Below are 26,322 nucleotides of genomic sequence, written 5' to 3'. Positions count from 1 at the left end.
AATGTCTTCATTCTTTCTTTTTAGATACAGGAAAATGTGAATAAAAATGGCCTATGTTCTTATCATTCAGAAACTGAATAACATTTTAAAAGTATACTGTATACCATCCCATCCTCTTCCTAACTGCTAACATGGTCTGCCCCCAAACACTGAGCAATGCCTTAGTAGTCTGTTTCCTACAGACATCTCATGGATTATAATGTGAAAATGTACAAAGGAGAAAGAACCAACCTGAGCTAAAATGAAATGAAAAACAAACCTTACCTGTACCAAATAATTTAAAAAACATTTCCTGGCTCTCCTGCAGCATTTTAATCATTTTTGGAAGAGGGATGGGGGATGGGTAAAGAAAATCATCCAATGGAGACTTAAGTAACTGATTATAAAAGCTTTTTATAAAACCATACAAGCTTTTTATAAAACCACACAAATATTTCAAGAATAAATGAATTCCACAGATACAAATCAGGCAAAGAGAAACAAAAATCAATGAGATTGGGATTACACTTGTAAAGGCCAAATGGACACAAGCCCTCAAGGGTCTATTGTGAAATGCTTGGGGGCCAGTGGCCTCAAGAAGACTCAGGCATGAGAAGTTTGCACTGAGTTAGGGAAACACCACACCCATGAAATCAGAAAAAAAAGCAAGTGAACATGCTTACAGCCCGGAAGGAGCTCCTGCTGGTTCAGGTCAGAAAATCCAAGACAGAGATCCCTAAAAAGATGAGGGCTGTAAGGGGACTGGTGGGAAAAGTCCAGTCCAAATATTCTCTTGGGAAAGGAAGGAGCAAAGTCATGGTAAGTTAAAATCTGGTACCTGAATGTAGTAGTTAATTTAAGGGCTGTCTAGGTAATTAAGAAATCTTCAATTAGGCAACTCTATCAGGAAGGAGATACCCAAGTGCTTCCTGCTTCATCCCTGCTGCTTTACAGGACTTTTCTGGAGCTAGTAACTAAGGACAAGATCCTGAACACACTTCCTCACTGGGAGAGAGAGGGGAAAACGCACAGGCTTTCCAGCTATGGCTTGGCAACTGCTTAGTTCCCACCGCATCAGTCAGGGCTCCAGGCCCTAGACGGGTGACCTCAGGAAGGAGGAGATCGGGAACGGATGGGGGAGCTGGTCAGATAGGTGGCATAGGGACTGTCCCCAAACACATTGGCATATGACGACTTGAGGAACTGGACATAGTTCTGCATGCTGCGGTTGGTGCTCTCCGACTGCTCCAGGCGATCTTTCAGGTCTTGTAGCCGGCTCTGGTAGCGGCGGTCCACCTAAGAGGAGAAACAGAGCATGGGCAGAGTGTGCGACATGTCCAGAATAGCCAAATCCACAGAGACGTCATTAGGAGCTGCTAGGGGTTGAGGGTGAGGGGATTAGGGAGTGACTGCTAATAAGTATAGGGTTTCTTTTTGAGAATATTCTAAACTTAGATTGTACTGATAATTGCACAACTCTGAATATACTAAAAACCATTGAATTGTACAATTTAAATGAGTGAATTTTATAGAAGTTAAATGATATTTTAATAAAGCTGGGGATTTTTTTGAGATAGAGTCTTACTCTGTTACCTGGGCTAGAGTGCAATGGTGTCATCATAGCTCACAGCAACCTTAAACTCCTGTGCTCAAGGGATATTCCTGCCTTAGCCTCCCAAGTAGCTTTGTGCCACTGTGCCTGGCTAACCTGGCTAATTTTTTCTATTTTTTTTTTAGTAGAGACGGGGTCTGGCTCTTGCTCGGGCTGGTCTCAAACTCCTGAGCTCAAGTGATCCTCCCGCCTTGGCCTCCCAGAGTGCTAAGATTACAGGCATGAGCCACTGCACTCAGCCAATAAAGCTGTTTTCAAAAGGAGATCTGGCTGGTTGAGGTGGCTCACACTTATAATTCCAGCACTTTGGGAGGCCAAGGCAGAAGGAGGGCTTGAGCCCAGGAGTTTGAGACCCCCCTGGCAACACAGTGAGACAGTCTCTACAAAAAATTAAAAAAGGCCGGGCGTGGTGGCTCACGCCTGTAATCCTAGCTCTCTGGGAGGCCGAGGCGGGCGGACTGTTCGAGGTCAGGAGTTCGAAACCAGCCTGAGCAAGAGCAAGACCCCATCTCTACTATAAATAGAAAGAAATTAATTGGCCAACTAATATATACATATATATATATATAAAATTAGCCGGGCATGGTGGCGCATGCCTGTAGTCCCAGCTACTCGGGAGGCTGAGGCAGAAGGATTGCTTGAGCCAGAAGATTGAGGTTGCTGTGAGCTAGGCTGACGCCATGGCACTCACTCTAGCCTAGGCAACAAAGCGAGACTCTGTCTAAAAAAAAAAAAAATTAGCTGGGTGTGGTGGTGCATGCCGCAGTCCCAGCTACTTGAGAGGCTTAGATGAGAGGATCGCCAAAAAAATAAAAAATAAAAAGGTTCTACCTACCTAGGATATCTGTAAGGAATGAATGGGAAAGTGATTGGAGAAAAAGAAAACAATGTCATATTCATAAAAGCAACAACAAAACATCTGGCCCGACAAGCGCCAGGGAAGTTAAAATCTCCATCTGCCCCCCTCTCTCCTAGGCCCTCAGCCACCAGTCCGACTCACGTCATCACGGCTCCGCCGCAGCTGGCTGAGTTCAGTTTTGGTTCTGCTCAGCTGGGTCTCAAGGTCCAGGATTTTGTTCTGGGCTGCTCGCTCCTTGGAGAGTGCATGCTCCTTCGTTTGTTCCACCTGCACAGAAAGCAGAGAGGTGGGGCTTGCGCCCCTCACATGGGAAACACCTGGCAAAGAGAAGCCTGGGCCTCTCCCACTACCTGGTCTCGCAGCACCTGCACAGGTGCTGGAAAGAGTTCTCTGCAGCCTCTCGGCAGGAGCTGACTATGCAACCCCGCTTTGCCAGCCCGCTCTCAATGCTCCATGACTACCACCTGAGTCCTAAGAAGGCCGCAATTAAATGAACAATCATCATCTGTTAAGTGTCATGCCCTCTATAACAAAGAGTTACTCATTCAATCCTTACAACAAATTCATAAGGCAGGTACTACTATATATGTCCATTTCTCAGATGAGGAAATAGGTGATTTTCCCAAAGTCACAGAGCTAGTAAGTAATGGAATTAAAACTAACCTGCCTCCTGGCGTCTTCAATGGCGCCCTCCAACTGCCTTGCCAGGCTCCCGCATTCCCGTGTTTTCTCCTCCAGCCGCAGCTGCGACTGGTGGATTGCCTCCTCTCTCTTGGCAATCACCTGTAGGAACTCGATATTCTGGGCACTGGTCGCCTCCAGTTTCCTAGGTGAAAGCAATCAGTCAGATCCTGCGCGTATCCCCACCTGTCTTGCTCCACCCCACCAGGGGGCTTCCAGTCACCCCTGGACTGGGGGTCTCATCATGCCAAGTATCTCCAAGGAAGCACGGAATAAAGCAAAGATATCTGCAGATCAGCACGGCGGCCGAGGAACGGTGCGACTGGAGCGGCTGGTTAGAGAACAGCGTGAAGAATGGGAAAAGCAAGCATAGGCTGTCCATGGCTGTGTTGAGTGTGCCTGTCACCATATGGAACACAGCAGCTTGCAGCTCAGGAAGGTGGTACCATTATTATCCCCACTTCAGAGATGAAGAAACTGAGTCTCAAAAGGGGCAAGTCATTGGCCCGAGGTCAGCACAGCTGGCAGGTGAAGTCTGTCACCAAAACCCATGCCCTCAATATCTACTATTTACTGCTACCCTGCTCAGCAAAAGGATCTCAGCTGGGGCACTCGCCATCATATGTGACCAGCCATGGGGCAGCCGTGGCCATCCCAACATACACACACTATCCCTACTGCACTTCTGGTATGCCTTCCCATTTAAGGAGCTCTGCAAGTCCTGTGGAATCTGGCTGTGTGTTCAAGGCCAGCAGGGCAGAGCAGAGGCAGAGACCACCTGGTTCCAGCCTTCCTACAGGCTGCATTAGCCACTGGGGGCACTTAAAGTCTCTTGAGGCCTCAGGCCCCTCACATTTGAGTCCCAGGCTGCACCAAGGCCTTTATAGATGCTAACTCAAGCTCTGAAGGAAAACAGGCAGGGGTCAAACTCGCAGCTTTGCCAGGTACCAGCAGTGCAATCTTGGGTGAGTCACTTAATCTCTCTCCAGCTCAGTCTCTTCCTATTTAAAATTGAGATAACACCAGCTAACTAATATAAATGCGAGACTATATTGAACATTTCCCTGTGCTAGGTAATGTGCCAAGCCTTTACCAGGATTATCTCACTGAAAACTCATAGTAACACCATTGGCTGGATATCATCCCTAGCATGATCCTTTTCTGGACATGAGGAAACTGTTGTGAAAGGATACAAAATTATAGCTGGATAGGAGGAGTGAGTTCTAGTGTTCTATGCTACTGTAGGCTGACTGTAGTTAACAATAATATATTGTTTCAAATAGCTAGAAGAATATTCAGTGTGCCCTGAACACAAAAAAATGATAAATGTTTGAGATGATGGATATGCTAATTATCCTGACCTGATCACTATACATTATTATGTATTATCTATTACATATTATGATAAATATCACAGGTATAGGCCGGGCATGGTGGTTCATGCCTGTAATCTTAGCACTCTGGGAGACCAAGGCAGGAGGATCGCTCAAGGTCAGGAATTCGAAACCAGCCTGAGCAAGAGTGAGATCCTATCTCTACTAAATATAGAAAGAAATTAATTGGCCAATTAAAAATATACATAGAAAAAATTAGCCAGGCATGGTGGTACATGCCTGTAGTCCCAGCTACTTGGGAGGCTGAGGCAGGAGGATTGGTTGAGCCCAGGAGTTTGAGGTTGCTGTGAGCTAGGCTGATGCAACGGCACTCTGAGGTTCCAAAGAGTTAAATGATTTGCTCAAGATCACCATGCTGGTTAAGTGGCAGAGCTGGGCCTCAAGGCCATGGTTCCTGATTCCAAAAACTGGTCTCTTCACGTCCAACTGCCTCCAGGCCCGTAAGTAACAGAGAAGAGTCAGATCAGAAAGGTCTTGGGAAGGACCCTTGGGAACAAAGGACAGAAAGAAGGGGAAATGCCCTCAATGGTGGTGAACTGGCTGCTCCACTGAAACCGGGGCCTGGCTTGGATCACGCCATTGCGAACATCCCCCAGGCTGAGCAGCAACCTTCCTCTCCCCCACGATGCTTACCACTGAAATGGAAGCAGCTTTTCCTCTGAGGTCTGCCTAGCACCTTCTAGGGCCTTGAGTCCCTCAAACACTTCCGCACACTAAGCACAAAGGAGCTAAGTGGCTGAAAGTCTCAGGTCCTAGGAAGAGGGCAGAGTTGGGACCAAGTGCCTCTAACCTCTCCAGTTCATCCACCTTCAGACTCAGCTGTTTATTTTCCTTCTGGGAAGCCTGATGTTTCTCTCTCGCCATCTCCAGCTTGTCCCCCTGATGTTCGATCTAAAATGACAGGAACACAGACTGGTTTATGAAGGAATTTCCAGGTATATCCCTCCATCTTCCCTGTGACCTGTCTTCCACACCAGGGAAAGGGGCACACTGCCCTCGGCAGGCGTCCAAGTCTCAATGCACAACCTGGAGGAGAGAGAACAGCAGGGACAGGTTAGGCCCAACTCCGAAGACAGAAGGCTTCCTCCCACTGGAGGAAGCCAAGTTCTTGATGCTGAAGAACCGCAACGACGCTTTCTTCATCAGGGAAGGCACTCTGGCCCAGCTGGGATCCAGGGCAGACATGAGAAGCCGGAAGTAGATGCAGACCTAATTGGCGCACGTGACAGACCATGGAGCTTTACCAGTTATGTCATTGGGCCCATTGATTTCATCCTCCCCTTAACTGGGGACACATGCAGGCAAAGCAAAGGAAATCTATCAATTCTTTCAGGCCGGCAAGTTTGAGAAGGTACCCAGACGGCTGCTTTACGCAGAAGCCTTAGACATCAGGACTCAAAAGGCCTTGAGAAAGCTCGGGTTCAACAGAGAAAGCAGGCAATTCACTGTGCACATGGGTTTGGGAACCAGATAGAGCTGGCTGAGTTCCAACCCTGTTTACTAAGTGTGAGCTCTGGGACGGTAGGGAACTACTTATCCCCTCTACGCTGTGGCTGCTTTCTGTGAAATGGGGAAAATAACGCACACGCCGCACCAAGTTCCTAGGAGATGCTGGAGCACACAGTAGGTGCTCAAAAAATGGTAGCTCCTTTTACGATCATTACAAAGAAGCAAGTCCAGGAGGGGAAGGGCCTTGCCAAAGGTCATAGTGCACAAGTGTCATATAATTTCACAGACATGACAGGCAATAGGTTGCTGCTAGGGGAAAGGGACTGCTTGCTTCTGTCTTTCAGGACAGACTCTCAGGCAATGGATCTGTTAAAAGAGTCAGGAGAGGCGGCTAAAGCAAGAGAATGATAGAAAAAAAGAAATCCTACAGCTTGGCAACTGCTGGCATCTCACGTCTGTGGGTAGGGGACTGAGGACAGCAGTGCCGGTGCCGAGGCAGGAGGAGACAGCACTCTTGGGGTGGGGCAACGGCAGGAGGGCCCCGTGGCTCCAGGCGAGTGACGGCTCCTATAACTACAATCACTTTGTGCAAACACGAGGCATTTGGCACACCAGACTTTTATTTCACAGCACTGATGATAGCTCACTCCTTTCAGAAAGCGGCAACCGAGAAAAAGGAAGTGGTCCTTCCTTGGGGGCGTGCAGCTCATCTTGGTAAGCGGGCCCCTGCTCGGGCCAGTTCGTGGGACCCTTTCTGCCAGTCCCTTACCCGGCTGCGCAGGTCTGATATGATGGCTGTGAGATCGATGTTCTTCCTCTCGTAGCCCTGCAGCTGGTCTTGGCACTCCGCCAGCTTTGCCTCTGTGATCTTGAGGATGTCAGGCAGTTGCTGCAGGTCAGCCAGCTGGGACTGGAACTGCCGACGTGCCTGGAGTGAGGAAGAAAGGCCCACCATTGGGAAGAGCCCCACTCACTGCTGGTGGGGCCAGTCCTTTGTATTTAAGGCAGGGCTGCCCACTGTCCCCAGAAGAGGATCTTGCAAAAGATCCTCCTCACAGGCCACCAAGCAGGTGTCCAGCTGCTGTCTGAGGGGACACACTTGGGCCTAACTTGCCACTTGAGCTTGCCATTCATTTATTCACCCATTAAGAATGACAACCATGTAGTAAAACACCAGGATCCAAGCCTTATGCAAAGAGCTCTCTGCAGTTGCTCATTTAATTCAGAAAACAACCTGTAAAATAGGTGCTACTGTCCCCATATAAGGACACTAAGGATCAAGGGAGCTAAGTTATTTGTACAAAGCCATTCAGCTAAAAACTGAGAAAGCCAAGATTAAAGTTTAGTCTAACTCCTAGGCCCCTAAGAAGGCAACCACAATGCTAAAGGCCAGAGGGAAAGGTAAGAAGTATGGGGTCTTAATCCCTCCTTATACTTAGCAAGGAGACTGAGGAATAGAGAGGGGGCCTGACTTGCCCAAGGTTATGAAACAAGTTAGTGGCTGAGGTTGGACTCAACCTGCCTCCAAGGTGACCATTAAGATGAACCCTATGCTCTGCTCTACCAAATCATCTCTAGAAAAATAAGGTTCTTCAGAAAGTAGATGAGAAGCATACTTTTGGTTAGCACAAAATAAAGATACCATACAGAATGAAACAGGCATGCCAAAGACCTAACATACCTGTGGATTTGTGTCCACCTGGATGCTCTAAGCAGGAGGGACTTTTGTTTTTTTAAGCAAATTGAAGAGGTGAAAGAAAAAAACCAGTAGGGGAAAAGAGGACAAAGCAGCAGCATGAGAGAGAAGAGAGGAACAAAGAAAGAAAGGAAAGAGATGCACAGGGCAGAGTGGACTGGTCCACCTTTGAGAAAGTTAGATCATCTTTGCTGTCCAAATCAGGTAGGGTCATTTAGTCCTCCAGGTAGGGTCAAAGGCAAGCAGGGGGACAGACTCACAGTCACCGAGTTAGATATTTGAATTGGGTAGGGGAAGGCAGCGAAAAAGGGGAGCAGTACCGCCTCAATTTCTTTGTTCATCTCATCTTTAAGGATCTTGTTCTCTTTGTCGCAGCGTTCTAGCTGGGCAGCCACTTCATCAGCCTCCAATCTGGTCTTCATCACCTAGGGACCAAGACATAGTAGGCCTCCTTGGGCAGAGCCGTGTTTTGGTGAAAACCACCTTTCACCCTCAAACCCTTCCTGGAAAGGCCTGGTAGCGACCACCCCCACCTGACGGGGACAGGGTGGTTGCTGCTCAGAAGAGCCAGGGCACCCAAGAGGCCTACCTGACTCTTATAGTTGTCAATCATTCCTTCATAGTTCTTCACCGATGCCTTCAGCTGCTGGACCTCTTGATGTGCTTGGTTGAGCTTGTCTTCCATCGGGGCAAAGCTCGCCTAGAAGAGGTGGCTCATGAGTAACCAAGAGGAAAGTTCTGGATCAGGTGTTGCTCCCACCCTCATCTCTATCCAAGGAACCAGCAAAGGAAATGATCCTACCCTAAACCACACAGCAGTTTTCCTGAGAGAGGCAAAGTGGGTGAGGGTTGGGGGTGAGACCCCTTAGGTGACCAACTCAAGTGAATAGAGATGCAAATAAAATGACCTCTGCATTTTCTTATTCCAAAGGCAATACATAATCATTAAAGAAAATGGAGACAAAAGCAAGACATACTAATCATGCTTAATAACTTGGGATATGGGCCAGGCACAGTGGCTCATGTCTATAATCCTAGGACTTTGAAAGGCCAAGGCGGGAAGATTGCTTGAGCCCAGGAATTCAACACCAGCCTGGGCAACATAGCAAGACTCCCATCTCTCCAAAAATTCGAAAACTTAGCTGGGTGACGCATGCCTGTAGTCCCAGATACTCGGGAGGCTGAGGCAGGAGGATCACTTAAACCTAGGAGTTTGAGATTGCAGTGAGCTATGATGGCACCACTGCATTCTAGCCTATGCAACAAAACAAGACCCTGTCTCAAAAAGAAAAAAAAAATACTTGGGATATGACTATATTTCTATAGTTGTGTAGCTGTTTTATTTTTGTCTATGAGAATGAGATTATATTATACTTACTGCTTTGTAACATACTTTTAAAATGAATAATATGTTGTGCACTTCTCAAATCAATAAATGTGCTCCTATAACCCAAATAGTCATCTTGGATGGGACCATATAAATCATGTTATTTTAATAGAATAAAATGAGAAGTAGCTGCTTAAAAAGAGATAAAGCTCAAAAAACCAACCTGAAAAGATATTCATGAAATGTGGTTAAATGAGAAAAGCAAGAATAACAGATGGATGAATTGATGTGTGTGCTTAACTATTTATGTTAGTATTGGGGGAAAAAAACAAAACCTGGAAAAATATATATGCGCACAACTAACAGAGACCTTTACTTTTTTTTTTGTTTTTTTTTTTGAGACAGAGTCTCACTCTGTTGCCCAGGCTAGAGTGATTGCTGTGGTGTCAGCCCAGCTCACAGCAACCTCAAACTCCTGGGCTCAAGCAATCCTGCTGCCTCAGCCTCCCAAGTAGCTGGGACTACAGGCATGCGCCACCATGCCCCGCTAAATTTTCTATATATATTAGTTGGCCAATAATTTCTTTCTATTTATAGTAGAGGCGGGGTCTCGCTCTTGCTCAGGCTGGTTTCGAACTCCTGACCTCAAGCAATCCGCCCACCTTGGCCTCCCAGAGTGCTAGGATTACAGGCATGAGCCACCGCACCCAGCCCACTTTTTTTAAAGAGAGAGGATCTCTCTCCCTGTTTCCCAGGCTGGAGTGCAGTGGCATGATCATAGCTCACTGCAGCCTCTAACTCCTGGGCTTGAGCTATCCTCCTGCCTCAACCTTCTGAGTAGCTGGGACAACAGGTATGTGCCACCATGCCCAGCTAAGAGACCTTCACTTCTATATCACATTTCTGTAATATTTTAAACTTTTATTTTTACTTATGTTTAAACCTTTATATTATCTAAGTAAGCACACTTCTATAAACATCATTTTGAATGGTCACACTGTATTATACTACACAGATGCACCATAGTTGAATGAAATCCCTAAATAATTGTTAAGACTTGGAGATTGTTTTTAATTTATCCAACAACAACACTGTAGCAAATGAGATACTACTACACTCCCATCAGAATGGCTAAAATAAAAAACACCAATGATTTGAAGCACTGCTGTGGAGACAGGAGCAACTATTAACTCTCATATACCACCGACTGGAGAATAAATCTGTACAGCTACTTTACTGTTTGGTAAAGTTTGGCTAAACTTATGTATACTGTATACTACTTTATAACCTGGCAATTCTACTTCAAGGTATATAACCAATAAAAATGCATCAAATAAGTGCAGTAGAAGATATATAAAGATGTTCACAGAATCACTATATAAACAACCCAAATGTCCATTGACAGTAGAATTTCACAGCATATGCTGCAAAAAAGCCAGGCACAAGAGTATATAGACACTTGGCTGGGCATGGTGGCTCACATCTGTAATCCTAGCACTCTAGGAGGCCCCAGGCAGGTGGACCTGAGCAAGAGTGAGACCCCGTCTCTACTAAAAATAGAAAGAAATTAATTGACCAACTAAAAACATACAGAAAAAATTAGCTGGGCATGGTGGCGCATGCCTGTAGTCCCAGCTATTCGGGAGGCTGAGGCAGGAGGATTGCTTGAGCCCAGGAGTTTGAGGTTGCTGTGAGCTAGGCTGATGATGCCATGGCACTCTAGCCTAGGCAACAGAGTGAGACTCTGTCTCAAAAAAAAAAAAAAAAGAGTATGTAGATACTATATATGAACTATAACCCACATACTACATATATACACACACAGTATATATACTAAATAACTATAAACTATGTATTATATATTCATTAAATAACTATAAACTATATCTAATATGTAGCTACAAACTATACTATATATCTACTATGTAACTACAAACTATATATAGTGTATATAAACTACACAAATCTATAAAGTTCAGAAACAGGCAAACTAATCTGTGATGACAGAAGTCAGGATGGCAGTAACCTCTGCAGGGGTGTGAGTAACCAAAAGATGTCACTGGGCTGTTGGTAAGGTTTGATCAGAGTGACTGATAGACAAAGTATGTTCACTTTATTAAAATTCTGTATCTTTGTGCTTTTCTATATGGTATTCTTCCTTAAAAATCAATCTTACTTAACAAGAAAAAGCAAAACCAGTAAAAAAATAAAAACCTAGATGTTATTACCCAGATCAATAAAAAACCAAGCTCATAGTCAAAGTTCATGTTCGGTGAAAAAAAAAAGACAAAAGTAAAATAAAAACCAAGCTCAAACCCCTCTGAAATGCAAGGCTGTTGAGGGGCCTCTCACCTCCAGCATCCTGGAAGTGGGTACACAAGAGTTTAAGAGCTAGGGCTCCAGGGTCAGACTCAGGTTCAAATCCCAACTCTAACATTTCCTAGGGCAAAGAAAACCTTGACCTTTTCCTTAAGCCTCAGTTTCTTTTTTTTTTTTTTTTTTTGAGATAGGGTTTCACTCTATCCCCTAGGCTGGTCATGAACTCCTGGCTGGAGGCAATCCTCTCTCCTCAGCCTCCCGAAGTATAGCTAGGATTATAGGTGTGCACCACTGTCCCTGGCTCCATATTCTTATCTCAAATGGAGATAATCATCACATCATCGGGAGGTTGGGATGTTTAAGTGAGAATTAATGCATGGAAAGGGGCCAGGCAGTGCCCCTGGAGTCCTCACGTGCGCAGGCTGAGTGCGTGAGTCAAGCACTTCACATGCATTACCACATTCTCCCAGGACCACGTTTCCTCTCACTTAGGAAACAGCAGCAATAGAAGATGAAATAAAATGTCTTGTCTAGTAAGAGGCAGAATCTGGACTTGAACCCAGGCCTTTCTGAATCAAGACCACTCCCTCTTAATGGTGCTTCTCCACCCCCACACCCCCAGCCCCTCTGAGGACTTTCCTGCTCATCTCTGTGCCCAAATGGGTATGCCCTGCCATTGGCCCCCTGGGCCCCACCCAACTCCTGGGTCCCCAGCTCTCACTACAGACCTTCAGCCTCTCATTCTCCAGCTTGAAGGCAGAATACTCAGCAGTCTGACGGTGTAGTCTCTCCACCAGGCTGTCCCGGTCTTCCCGCATTTTCTCCTCTAAGGTTTGTTGTTGGTTAACAAGATCTGTCACTCGGCTAGAAGGTTGCAAAGAAAAAACAGAGAGAATCAATTCTGCAGATTCCAGGGTTCCATGGAGCGGGGCCAAGAGTTCCTACCCAGGCCACGACACACTGCCTGCCTGCTCCTAATCTCCACGCTGGGACACAGAGCCCTGCCTTGGCATTGCTGCTGTGGAAGTTCCATGCCTGTGTCTCACCTCCTAATGACATCTTTTAAGATTTGTCTCCCATACCACCCCCTCCGAGAAGCCATGTACAGTTCCACAATAAGTGATGACTTATTAACAGAAGTTGTCCACTCTGATCCTCCCAAGAGGGCCAAGACACTCCCTGAAGACAATGACCAGAGACATGATCCCTTCCAAGCTCCCCACGGCACCTCCCAGGATCTCAGCCCATTGGCTCTTGATGAGAGGACAGATTCCTGTGGACTGCGAGGACTCCCAGGCTGGAGGTCAGGGGTAATTGCCCGGGCATTCCTCTCCAGCAGGAACTGAGCACACTGGGCTTTTGCACTCTCGGCGGAGGGCCAGCACCAAGCTTGGCTTCTTCACGCACGGACTCTACTTAGCATAGGCGGGAACTGCAATGTGTGAGTGTGGGAAGAAGGAGCAAGTGCAGAGAAAGAAGCCAACTTGAGAACTGGCTGCCCACTCCTCCCTTGCCCCTCTGTCCCTCAGTCACTCAGCAAGACTTTCATCAATCACAGAGCAGAGGCTGTGGCCAGATAGGAGCCCTGGGCTCACAGATGCCCACTCATTTATCTTGACCACAGACCCATCACAAACCCTTGGCACAGTATGGGCTCTCGATATTGCCCAATTACAATCCACCATTAGGCAAATACCTACTGACCACTGGCTAGGCCCAAACACATCAAGTTGTTTTAACTCCCAAACTCCTACTCACCCTTAAAAACCCAGTTCAGACTTCTCCTCTTCAGGATGTCTTATCCCTAATCCCTCTTACCTGTACCATGTATCCTTCTACCTGAATTATTTATTTTCTCCTACTAGACAGAGAACTCTCTGAGGATAGCACCTAGGACGGGACCCAGCACATAGCAGGTTCTCAGAACAAGTTTGCTAACTTGAGTTGAATACAACAAAAGACACTTCCTCAGGGAACACTCTCCTGACCTAGGAGGCTAAGCTCCTCCTGTAACCTGTTCTTGCCCTACGGAGTACATGTCTCCTATAGCTCTATCTCTTCTTCCAGGATACAGGGCAGGGAATGCATTTGTCTTTTTAGTGCTGTAACCCTCACAGCCATCACTTGGCCTGGCTGATATGTGTTATGTGCTCAATATTTTTTTGAGACAGGGTCTTATTCTGTCACCCAGGCTGGAGTGCAGTGGCATCATCACAGCTCACTCAGCAACCTGGGCTCAAGTCATCCTTCTGCCTCAGATTCCTAGTAGTTGGGACTACAAGTGCATGTCATGAGACCCAGCTAATTTTTCTACTTTTTGTAGAGAAAGGGTTTCACTCTTACTCAGGCTGGTCTCAAACTCCTGACCTCAAGCCATCCTCCCACCTCAGCCTCCCAGAGAGCTAGGATTACAGGTGTGAGCCACCAAGCCCGACCTTCAATACATAGTTGTTTCTTTTTTTTGAGACAGAGTTTCACTCTGTTGCCTTGGCTAGAGTGCTATGGCGAATATATAGTTTTTTGAACGAAGGAAGGAACAAATGAGAAGGACCAAATGGTCACTGCTGACAGTTAACCAGTGGCAACAAAGGTGTGAGTTCAGTCACTTGCAACTTGAGGCCACTTTTCTCCCTACTCCCATGCCACGCCACTGACCTAACTGACTGGCAGGCACTAACAAAATAGCTGCTGTCTCTGGGCAGACAACAGAGAGAAGACACAGGGGTCACCAGCTACCCTATTCTCCCAAGAACATGAATGAGGATACCAGTGTGCCCATTTTCCATGCTGGGTAGACTGGGGTCAGGCTTGGGCCCAGGCACTGGAATCAGACTCAGGCCTCTGTGACCAAAGAGGCTGGGTCCCTCCCTGATATCTGCTGGTAAGGTAGGACTCCAGGACTAGGGCTAGAGCCTTTGTCCCAGCTCTAACCAGAAAGCCTGGCCCAGGGCTACCTACATCCCAGCCCTGTGCAGCACCTGGCCTGGGGAAACCAAACTATAGCCTTGTGAGCCACGTGACCTGCCCTGGGTCACCAGGCACACCCAAGTCCCTCAACTGGACCACGCTCCTTCTCCCTCTCCAAGACATACTCATTCAGGACGATAATTTCCAGCTCAAGGTCTCCCTTGTCTTTTACAACTTGGTTGTAGCGGCTCCTCCATGATTCCAGAGTGGATAAAGCTTCAGCGACATAAAGATCCTGGGAACACAGGATAGTAGGACCTGTCAGCCTAGTGTCAGCACTGAGGCTGCAGGAGCTGGGAGCTGGGCTCATCCTAGATGGTCTCACCCTGAGAACCCAAACCGCACTCTGCAACTCACCTTCCTAGAGAGCACCAGGAGGGATAGTGGGAGCCCAGCCATTGCTGCTAGATTTCCAGCAGTCAAACACATCCTGCCTGGCAAGCCCTCCCTTAACCACCATTCTCCCCCACAACACTGATGTAGCTAAACTGTCTTACAATGCCTCCCATCATCTTTGGCCAGCAACCCATCCACCTGCCTGCCACTCATCTGATCCCCTTAATTCCCTCTCCCTCCACCTAGCCATCCATCTTGCCAGACGACCACCAGCATTTTCTATACTTATCCACCCACCTGCTACCCACCGTGCACCACCCCTCTGCCACCCCACCCAGGCCGGCCACCTTGTCGGCAAGTTGCACGTGCAGCTGCTCGGCGTACTCCTCGCTCTTCTCGGCTCGCTCCTTCTGGGCTCGGATGGCCTTCTTCAAACCCTCCTTGTCTCGGTCTCCTTTTTGCTTCAATTCCTTCAACTGCTCCATGATGGCCTCCACTTCCGCCTTGTGCTGATTCCCACTGCGCTCCAGGTTCTGGGAGGGGGAAAGGGGACAGGAAGAGGAAGGAGTGAGACAAGAAAGGTAGAGGGTAAAGGGGAGAGAGGGAGGAAAGAGCACAAAAGCAAAGAGAGAATGAGGGAGACAGAAAATAGGTCATTAGCTGTGTGTGAGCTCAGGGCTCCCCTAACTTGGACCAGAGACATGGCCCCTTCCAGTTCCCCATGGCGCCTCCCTGGAGCTCTCAGCCCTGGATCTTGATGTTAGGGCAGAACTCCTCTGGAATCCTTCCCTAAACTCCCAGCCTTGTGGTCAGATATTTCCTTAATTACTCCGGAGAGCTGTGACTTCAGAGGACCCCTGGGCTCAAAAGATGCAAGGAATATGTGAGACCATCCCTTCCCCTTGGGTAGTGAGGTGAATGAACCCCATCACTGTTGGGATCGAGACCCAACACCTCCAAGGTCTTTGTCCCCTGCCCTTGCTACTGTCCTAGTGTCTCTCTGAGGCCTGAGTATTTCGGCAGCAGCTACCCCATAAACCTTCAGGGCACAGACCCCGAGTGTACTACCCTGGGCCCAGCCACCAACTTTGGATTGTCATGCCCCCTGCCTCCTCCTTCCCCACTTGTGGGGCCAGCAGGTACCTTAATCTGCATGCACAGGCGACTGTTCTCGGCCTCTTTGCATCGAAGCTGTGCTTGCAAATGCCCACGCATGGACTCCATGGATTTAGAAAGCTCAGATGCTGTCTTTGCTTGAGCCTTTGGAGAGACAGAGAAAGTGACAGAGCCAGGATTTGAATCCAGTTCTCTGCATACCAACTATGCTCTACTGGTTCATTAAAAAACACAACTTCTGGGGACAGTACCTTCTCACATTGTATTTCTTGGAGGAGCTCTTCCACCTCCTTATCCTTGTCTTGCAGCAGCAACAGCAGGCGCTGAGAGAAAACACACTGTCATCCATTCCTGGGAAGGGCAAAGAGACCCAGCCCAGGGAGGAGAGAGACTTGGGAGAGCCTGGCCCCTGGAACCCAAGATGTCAAAGACAATGGGCCATGTCACAGAGACCCTGGTGGGAAGCCTAACATATGTATTAAAATTATTTTAGAAACAATGAAGATGTATTTATTTTGCAATTTTAAAAAAAGTAATGTTAATTGCAGAACACATTAAAGAACATACACAGAAACTTTAAAAAGCCCTATCCCTCCCCATCCAGAAATAACCTGTTAATACACATTAAAAGTCATATGCATGTTTTGTGCCACAACCTACAATCTCATGTTTACCACATTGTGATTAGATTTTCTACCTCTTTGAAAACAGCTGCTTAATATTTCAATTTACTAATGTATCATAATTTAACAAGCCCTCATGAGCTGGGAATTTGAGTTGAGGCATTATTGCCAAATCTTTACCCATTCCTCAGGTGGGCATTTTCCCCAGCGATGTTTGGCCAGGAACCAAGGGCTGAACATTGGGAAACAGGGCCTCTATCTTCTTTCACTGTCTTATAAGGGCATTAACACATCAAAGGCTCCAAAAAAGTCTAAGAATTAAGTGAAACTTTTTGTTCAGGCCAGCCAATAGTTTCCCAAATTTATTTGGCCATGGAACACCATCCCTTCCCCTTCCTGTTTCTTGTATCCATTAATATTGGAACATTTTGCTTTGGGAGTTTCCTAGAATTAGAATTGTTGAGTCAAAAGGTGTATGCTTTTTGATGGCTTTAAATCCATAATACAAATAAGGAAATGGAGATTTAACAGGCCCTGGTGATTATAAAATCCATCATCATCACCATCCTTCACGGCAGTGTCCAGCTTTGAGCCTCAAGCTCTCAAATGATCAACTAGACAAGCCTACTGGAGCTGGCAAGACAACAACATCCATCTTTTTACAGATCATGAACCTAAGACTCAGAGAAACGTTCCAGCCCTCCTGCCCCAATGCTGCCTGTACCCCCTAGAGCAAGCAGGTGTGCTTTGGTTACCGCTTTCTCTGAGTCCGCCTCTGCCAGCCGTTTCAGTAATACTCCTTGTTGCTCCATTAGTCTTTCAGAATCCTTCAAGGGAAGCAAAGGGAAAGCTAAGTCATTAAGCAATAAACCCAGATGTCTACATCCTATTCCTTCTTTTTCTTTTCCAAAATCTCTATTTCTAATTTTAGAAGTAATAATTGAATACATTCTCATTATAAAATAGTGAATACCAATAAGGCTAAAATCCCTCTTGCACCTACCTTCAAACTTGACCCTACTGGTATTAGTTTGGTAAGTGTCCTTCTCCACCTTTTTCTGTGCATATATAATATACCTAGAGAAATATTACCATTCTTTGGGGGGGGAGGGTGAGAGGGGATTAATGCATAATTTTACAAAAATGGTATCAGACTATATTTATGTATTACTTAATTTTTTAAAAAATAGCTTTACTGAGACATAAATTCAGATACTATACAATTCTCCCATTTAAAGTATATAGCATAAGGCCAGACATGGTGGCTCACACCTGTAATCCCAGCACGTTGGGAGGCCTAGCCAAGAAGATCACTTGAGCCCAAGAGTTTGAGACCAGCCTGGGCAACATAGTGAAACTTCATCTCTAAAAGAATTTTTTATTTTATTTTTTTTAAATTAGCTGGGTGTGGCGATGCATGCCTCTCATCCCAGCTACTCAGGATGTGAGGTGGGAAGATCACTTCAGCCCAGGAGTTTGAGGCTGCAGTGGGTGAAGAGCAAGACCTTGTCTCAAAAAAAAAAAAAAAGTGTATGGCATAGTGACTATAGTTAATGAGATATATTATTCTATACATGAAATTTGCTAAGAGATCGTTTTTATTTTTTTTTATTTTTTGAGACACAGGGTCTTGCTCTATCACCCAGGGTGGAGTGCAGTGGCATCATCATAGCTCACTGCAACATTAAACTCCTGGTCTCAAGCCATCCTCCTGCCTCAGACTCCCAAGTAGTTGAGACTATAGACATGTACCACCACACCCAGGTAATTTTTCTAATTTTTGTAGAAACAAGATCTCACTGTTGTTCAGGCTGGTCTCAAACACCTGGCCTCAAGCAATCCTCCCATCTTGGCTTCCAAAAGTACTGGGATTACAAGCATGAGCCATCATGCCCTGCCTGCTAAGAGATCTTTTTTTCTTTTTCTTTTTTTTTTTTTGAGACAGGGTCTCACTCTGTTGCCCAGGGTAGAGTGTAGTGGCATCATCATATCTCACTGCAAACACTCAGCCTCCTCAGTAGCTGGGACTATAGGTACACACCAGTGTGCCTGGCTAAGTTTTCTATTTTTAGTAGAGATGGGGTCTCCCTGTTGCTCTTGCTCAGGCTGATCTTGAACCCTGAGCTCAAGTGATAGTCCTTCCTCAGCCTCCCAGAGTGCTAGGATTACAAGAATGAGCCACTGCGCCTCCTGGCCCTGCTAAGAGATCTTTAAGTGTTCTCATCATAAAAAAAAAAAAAAAAAGGTAACTGTATAAGGTGACAGGTGACAGATATGTTAATTAGCTTATGGTAATCACTTAACAATGTATATGTATATCTAATCCTCATATTAAATGCCTTAAATATATAGAATTATACCTCAATAAAACTGGAAAAAAATATAATTCAATGGCTTTTGCTATGTTATTAATTTTTAATTTTTAAAAACTGGGTAAAATATATATAACATAAAAGCTTGCCATTTAAACTATTTATCAGCCTAAAATTCAGTGGCATTTAGCACATTCACAACATGGTAGAACCATCACCACTATCTAGTTCTACAACATTTTCATCACCCCAAACGGAAACCGTGTAACGTTAAGCAACCAGTCCCCATTTCCCCTCCCCCACCCTTGGCAACCACTAATCTGTCTCTAATATGCCACTGCATTTTTAATTTCTCCCCAAAACCTGGATGTTCCTAGGTTTTGCAACTACAAACACTGCAACAATGGACATTATTGGGCATGTACAAAGTATCTCTCTGAGAATGATACCAAAACTAGGAATGACGGGGTCAGGACTGTGATTTGGGGTGGAAATGCCCTGCAAAATGCCAATTCATGGGCCCACGAGCAGGACGTGGGAGGCCTGGCTTCCCTACACTCGCCAGCACTGGATAGTAGCGAACCTTTCTGCCTGTTGCCAGTCTCTGGCAACACCATTCCTGTGTCTCCATTTGCATTTCTCCAGTTACCAGTGAGGCTCAGCATCTTCTCATGTCTCTAAGCCATTTGGGTTTCCTGTTGCCTGAATGCCTGCTCACACCTTCACCCACTTTCTCACTGGGGCTTACCTTTGTGACTGTCCCTACTCTTATTCCCTGGCACCTGTTCAGAGTGTCTCTTAAAGGAGGCTCACCCACCCTCCCATCCCCCCCTCAGTCTCACAGGTCCCCTTCACAAGCCCAGAGAAAAGGGCTCCCTAGTTCCCAAAGTTCCCTGGGGACCTAGAAACTGGCAGAAGACAGCATTGCAGATTCTCCAGCAACAAGAGGCAACGAACTTGGGACAAAAAGGCTTGGCCGGGGCCCAGAGACCAAAGCGGCTCTGACTGCCCTCCAGTGGACACTAAAACTGTTGCTAACTCTTCTGCCAACCTATGTGTGCAAACTCACCCAACGCCCCTCCTCGAAAAGCCGCACCACCACCATCCCTATTTTACAGATAAGGAAAGTGAGGCTGGGGATATGAAAGCAAGCTGACTGAGGTCACACAGCCAGAAATGGGCCCTGAAGCTGACTGGGACGCCACAGCCAGAGAGTTCTCCACCACACTGGGCACTCCCCCGTGAGCACCCAAGTAGGGGTGCAGCCCTGAGCGCCAGACAGGCACTGTGATGAGCCTGGACTGAGCAGGAAACGCCCGTACCAGGTGGGAATTCTAATTATCAGACCTTCCTCTCCAACTGGAGATGGGGTTCCAGGACAACAGAAACTAAGACACAAAAAAGGAAAGAAACTGGGCAGACCAAGAAGTTTTCTGAAGGTACCAGTCCCAGGACAAACAGCAGCGGCACCTACTATGTTCCAAGCACCTATTATGTGCCAGGCAGTATGCAAGCCCCTTATCTATATATCATCTCCAATTCTCACACAATCCCATGTGCAAGATGCTACTCCCATTTTACAGGTGGGAAAACTTAAGCCCCGAGAGGTAAAAATCACCTCTTGGGCCCGGCACGGTGGCTCTCACCTGTAATCCTAGCACTCTGGGAGGCTGAGGCAGGAGGATCGCTCAAGGCAGGAGTTTGAAATTAGCCTGAGCAAGAGTGAGACCCCACCTCTACTAAAAATAGAAAGAAATTAGTTAACAAAAATATATAGAAAAACTTAGCTGGGCATGGTGGCACATGCCTATAGTCCCAGCTACTCAGGAGGCTGAGGCAGAAGGATTGCTTGAGCCCAGGAGTTTGAGGTTGCTGTGAGCTAGGCTGATGCCATGGCACTCTAGCCCAGGCAACAGAGTGAGACTCTGACTCAAAAAAAAAAAAAAAAAAAAGAATCACCTCCTGAGATCATCCAGCCAGACATCAAAGAGGTATAACTATTTTAGAAAATAATTTGGCCATAACTATTAATTTATAGATATTCTAGGAACTCTTAAGTACACCAGGATAGTGTCTGTGAATGCTTAAAGTATCATTGCTTATGACATGCAACAACTAAAAATATAAATGTCCTGGGCCGGGCGTGGTGGCTCACGCCTGTAATCCTAGCACTCTGGGAGGCTGAGGCGGGCGGATTTCTCGAGGTCAGGAGTTCGAAACCAGCCTGAGCAAGAGCGAGACCCTGTCTCTACTATAAATAGAAAGAAATTAATTGGCCAACTAATATATATAGAAAAAATTAGCCGGGCACGGTGGCGCATGCCTGTAGTCCCAGCTACTCGGGAGGCTGAGGCAGCAGGATTGCTTGAGCCCAGGAGTTTGAGGTTGCTGTGAGCTAGGCTGATGCCACGGCACTCACTCTAGCCTGGGCAACAAAGCGAGACTCTGTCTCAAAAAAAAAAAAAAATATATATATATATAAATGTCCATCCACAGAAGAATCGATAAATAGTGGCATAGCTGTAAAATGGAACATAGCAATGAGAATTCATTACCTTAGACCTTAAAGATAAAAATGATCCCATAAAAATATTTTTGAGTGAATAAAGCAAACTCAGAAGAACATATATAGAAAAATACCATTTATGTACAGTTTAAAAACATGCTAAACAATACTGTATGTTGCTCATGGATATATATACACACATAAGTGATTAAAAACTATCAAATTCCCAGTTACAGATTCCTTTGTTCCTTCTCCATTCCCACTGCTTCACCTGACTAGGAAAAAAAAAGAAAAAAGAAAAAAGATATATCAAATTCAAGATAAAGATTCCCTATCAGGGGAGATAGATAAGATTATCACAAAAGGAGATATAAAAGAGATTTAACTATGTGGACAAAGTTTATTTTGCTTTTTAATTTCTTCTTTTTTTAGAGAAACTTTTTTTTTTCTTGCTTAAAGTTTTTTTTTTGAGACAGAATCTCACACTGTCATTATGGGTAGAGTGCCGTGGCATCAGCCTAGCTCACAGCAACCTCAAACTCCTGGGCTAATGCAATCCTCATGCCTCTGCCTCCCAAGTACGTGGGGACTACAGGCACATGCCACCACACTCAGCTAATTTTTTCTATTTTTAGTAGAGATGGGGTTTTGCTCTTCCTCAGGCTGGGCTGGAACTCCTGACCTCAACCGATCCTCCCACCTCAGCCTCCCAGAGTGCTGGGGATTACGGATGTGCCCAGCTGAGAAACTTTTAAGTTTCAGGCAAGGTTTTATTTTGAAAGTTGGGCAGTGACTATACCACTTTATATTATTTATTTTATATACTAATATTTAAAAAAATACAAACAAGAAAAGTTGACCATGTTAAAATAAAAAGGATGCTAAACTAAGAAAATTGTCATCATTTTATCAGCACTGGCATTTGGAGACTGGTGGTATCTCTTTGCTTTGAACAGGAAGACAAATGTTTATACTGTCAGTCTTCTAACACTTCACTATTCACAATAGCCAAGATATGGAATCAACCTAAGTGACCATGAACAGATAAATGGATAAAGAAAATGTAGTATATTGGCCGGGCACGGTGGCTCACGCCTGTAATCCTAGCACTCTGGGAAGCCGATGGACTGCTCAAGGTCAGGAGTTCGAAACCAGCCTGAGCAAGAGCGAGACCCTGTCTCTACTATAAATAGAAAGAAATTAATTGGCCAACTAATATATATAGAAAAAATTAGCCAGGAATGGTGGAGCATGCCTGTAGTCCCAGCTACTTGAGAGGCTGAGGCAGGAGGATTGCTTGAGCCCAGGAGTTTGAGGTTGCTGTGAGCTAGGCTGATGCCACGGCACTCACTCTAGCCTGGGTAACAAAGCAAGACTCTGTCTCAAAAAAAAAAAAAAAAGAAAATGTAGTATATATGCACAATGGAATGCTATTCAAGCCCTTAAAAAAAAGAAATCCCATCCCTTGTGACAAACCTGGAAGACATTACATTAAGTGAAATAAGCCAGGCACAGAAAGACATATACCACACGATCACATTTATATGTGGACTCTAAAGAAGTTGAACTCATAGAAGCAGAGAGCAGAATGGTGGCTGCCAGGGGCTAGCAGGGAGAGTGGGGGCAAAGGACTGGATTGGGGAGATGTCGATGGTCAGAGGATATAAAATGTCAGTTACACAGGAGGAATAAGTTCAAAAGATCTATTGGTCAACATAGTGACTACAATTGATGTATTGTACATTTGAAAATTGCTAAGAAAGGAGATTTTAAGTGTTCCTTCCACAAATACATAAGTATGTGAGGTAATGCATATGTTAATTAGCTTGATTTAGCCATTCTACAACATATAATATTTCGAAACATCATGTTGGGCCTGGTGAAGTAGCTCATGCCTGCAATCCTAGCACCTTGGGAGGCCAAGGCAGGAGGATCCTTTGAGGCCAGGAGTTTGAGACAAGCATGGGCAACATGGCCAGACCTCATCTCAACAAAAAATTAGCCAGGTATAGTGGTATGTACCTGTAGTCCTACCTACTAGGGAGGCTGGGGCAAGAGGATCTCTTGAGCCCAGGAGTTCAAGGTTACAGTGAGCTATGATTGTGTCACTATACTCTAGTCTAGGTGACACTGTGGGACCTTGGATCTTTTTTTTCTTTTGAGACGGTATCATCACAGCTCACTGCAACCTCAAACTACTGGTCTCGAGCAATCCTCCTGCCGCAGCTTCCTGAGTAGCTGGGACTACAGGCACATACCACCCATGCCTGACCAATTTTTCTATTTTTTCTATTGTTTTGTAGAGACAGTGTCTTGCTCTTGCTCAAGGTGGTCTCAAACTCTGGACCTCAAGCAATCCTCCCATCTTGGCCTCCAAGAGTGCTAGGATTACAGGCATGAGCCACTGTGCTCAGCCAAGACTCTGACTTTTTTTTAAATTCAAAAAGGAAAAAAAATTACAGTTGCCCCTTGATATCATAGGTGGTTGGTTCCAAGACCTTGTGTATATACCAAAATTCACAGATGACAGATGCTTAAATCCCTGATATAAAATGGTGTAGTATTTGCATATAACCTCTCATATACTTTTTGTTTGTTTGTTTTTTGGGATAGGGTCTTACTCTGTTGCCCAGGCTAGCATGCAATACCGTCATAGCTCACTACAATCTCAAACTCCTGGGCTCAAGTGATCCTCCTGCTTCAGCCTCCTGAGTACTTGGGACTATAGGCATGTGCCACCACACCTGCTAACTTTTTAAAAAAATTTTTTGTAGAGACAGGGTCTCACTATGTTGCCTTGGCTGGTCTTGAACTCCTGGGCTCAAGCAATTCTCCTGCCTCAGCCTTCTAAAGCGCTAGGATTATAAGTGTAAGCCACCATGCCCAGCTCTTTCATATATTTTAAATCATCTCTAGATTATTTATAATACCTAACATAGACCGGGCACAGTGGCTCACACCTGTAATCCTAACACTCTAGGAGGCCAAGGTGGGTGGATCGCTCAAGATCAGTTCAAGACCAGCCTGAGCAAGAGGGAGACCCCGTCTCTACTAAACAATAGAAAGAAATTAAGTAGATAATTAAAAAAATATATATATAGAAAAACTTAGCCAGGCATGGTTGTGCATGCATGTAGTCCCAGCTACTTAGGAGGCTGAGGCAGGAGAATTACTTGAGCCTAGGAGTCTGAGGTTGCTGTGAGCTAGGCTGATGCCATGGCACTCTAGCCCAGGCAACTGAGCCAGACTCTGTCTCAAAAAAAAAAATTAAAATTAAAAAAAATACCTAACATAGTATACGTGCTATATAGTTATTATACTGTATTGTTTAAGGAATAATATTAATATCAAGAAAAAAATCTATACATGTTCAGTACAGATACAATTATTTTTCCAAATATCTTCAATCCACAGTTGGTTGAATCCATGATTGCAGAACCCACAGATATAGAGAGCCAACTGTATCTGCTAACACATAATGTTTCAAAGAATATCTTTTAAGAAAAAAAAGTGATACCATACAATTTGTGTCCACCAGCCATTAATCATTCTTACATTTAACAAAAAACTCAGGTCTGGTACTCTCCCTTCTTTGCCCTACGCCCCTACAATGGGCTGAACCCTCCCAACTCCCCATTGCCCTTCTCCTGACTTTCAGGGTTTTTCCTGTGCTGCCTGGCCCAGCTTCTACCACAACTAAGACGGCACCCCACTAGATGCTGAGCACTTTATGTGAATGATTTCACTAAATCTCTCTGAGTCGGGCACCAATAAGTATTTTTTCCTTACAGACAAAGAGACTGAGGCTCGGAGAGGACACACGCAGTACTAGAGGAGTGGAGCTGAGTCTGGGGGCCCAAGGGTGCCGCTGGGCCAGGAGCTCACCTCTTTGCAGTGCTGTTCCCTCAGCAGGTCCCGGAGGGTGCGGTTGGTCTCTTCAAAAGTGCTCAGCTTCTGCAGGAGAAGTTCTTTCTGCCTCGTTAGGGTGTTGATGTCCGTGCAGGTCATTTGTTTCTCCTGGAAGACAAGCAGGCAGTCTTACAAAATGCAGGGGGAGAGGGGCAGGCCCCATGTGGGACCCAAGAGATGCTGGTGCCAAGAAGCCCAGGCAAGAAGAGCCAGGCTGTGTCCAGGGCCATGGTGGTCAGGGGCAGGCTTCCTGGAGGAGGTGAGTCTGGAAGGCAGGGCAGGAGCTGAGCCTACTGAGGTCAAGAGGCAGAGAAAGGAGCGGGCAGACTCACGCGTTAGTGTGGTTAGGCTTCCTGGAAGGAGGCAAAAGAGGATGACGACACCTGGTGGCTGATACTTGCAGAAATCAACCACATGCCTTGACTCACTGTGATCCCAGGCCACCCATGATGTGGTCTCCTCAGAGGCCCTGGCCACCAGAGGTCAGCTTCAAGGGTCAAGGACCGGGAAATGAGAGTGGTGGGTGGGGGCCTAGGAGGTAAGCGCGCCCCCCCCCAGCCTAGAGATGTCATAAAGTCTGCCTGATGACTGCGTAAAGACCCCACCCCAGCCTGCAGCTGCCTGCCCTCTGGGCCCAGTCTGGGGGCTGGGTGGTTCTGCCTGCCACCTACTGTTTTCAGCTTCCCGATGGTATCCTTCAAGGCCATGACTTGCTTGGCGGCGGCAGCTCCATCCATTTCAGCCTCTACCAGCTTGGACATGAGGCACTCCTTCTCCTGCTGTAGGTGTTTCTTCTGAAGCCTGGGGCCAGAATGATAGGGCTCCGTGAGCCCTACCAAGCCCCTAGCAGGCCCAGAGCTCCGAGGCTCGCCTCATAATGCCCTGCGAGGCTCAACTCCTGGCAGGGAACGGTGGGGGAGGGGGCAGAGATGGCCTTTCTGGCCCAAGTGGCCTTTTGGAAGGACCGGGGCCAGAAGTCACATAGTCTAGGCACCAGACCAGGGCCTCCACACCAGGTAACATTATGCTACCTGTGACCCTGCTTGTCTCTCCAACAACCACCATGGTCACCTCTGCCCCCCACTACTGCTATAGCCTCCTAACCACCCTTTTCAGATCCGATTTTGAGCCCTTCCATCTGCTCTCCACACTGGAGCCGAGTCTGGTCACGTCATTCCCTTGCTTTTACAACCTTTCCAAGGCTCTCCAATGCCCTCAATGCACAGGCCTCGAAGTG

The 26,322-nt window shown here is 46.2% G+C and overlaps 1 protein-coding gene across 23 annotated transcripts in view; it reads right to left on the bottom strand.

Moving 5' to 3' along the window:
• Positions 1-373: 373 nt before the first annotated feature.
• ODF2 (outer dense fiber of sperm tails 2) overlaps positions 374-26,322 on the bottom strand; it is a 39,454-nt gene continuing 13,505 nt past the window's right edge. For 17 of the 23 annotated variants that reach the window (XM_012772108.2, XM_076009075.1, XM_012772106.2 and 14 more), the window contains 15 exons: positions 25,757-25,886; positions 25,062-25,193; positions 17,114-17,185; positions 15,987-16,058; positions 15,763-15,879; positions 14,967-15,152; positions 14,409-14,518; positions 12,045-12,180; positions 8,260-8,370; positions 7,991-8,095; positions 6,744-6,902; positions 5,316-5,416; positions 3,114-3,276; positions 2,592-2,717; positions 374-1,275 (listed from right to left, as the gene is read on the bottom strand). In XM_012772108.2, the coding sequence (XP_012627562.2) occupies positions 1,087-1,275; positions 2,592-2,717; positions 3,114-3,276; positions 5,316-5,416; positions 6,744-6,902; positions 7,991-8,095; positions 8,260-8,370; positions 12,045-12,180; positions 14,409-14,518; positions 14,967-15,152; positions 15,763-15,879; positions 15,987-16,058; positions 17,114-17,185; positions 25,062-25,193; positions 25,757-25,886 (1,909 nt within the window). In that variant the 3' untranslated portion in view covers positions 374-1,086. Of the gene's footprint in view, positions 1,276-2,591; positions 2,718-3,113; positions 3,277-5,315; positions 5,417-6,576; positions 6,903-7,990; positions 8,096-8,259; positions 8,371-12,044; positions 12,181-14,408; positions 14,519-14,966; positions 15,153-15,762; positions 15,880-15,986; positions 16,059-17,113; positions 17,186-25,061; positions 25,194-25,756; positions 25,887-26,322 lie in introns of those variants that run through there. The other 6 variants (XM_012772110.2, XM_012772132.3, XM_076009083.1 and 3 more) reach the window with 4 other exon arrangements.

The sequence above is a fragment of the Microcebus murinus genome, chromosome 12 (assembly GCF_040939455.1).
Source record: "Microcebus murinus isolate Inina chromosome 12, M.murinus_Inina_mat1.0, whole genome shotgun sequence".
NCBI lineage: Eukaryota > Metazoa > Chordata > Mammalia > Primates > Cheirogaleidae > Microcebus > Microcebus murinus.
Note: the sequence above shows the minus strand (reverse complement) of the source record. Positions and strands in the feature narration are given on the sequence as shown.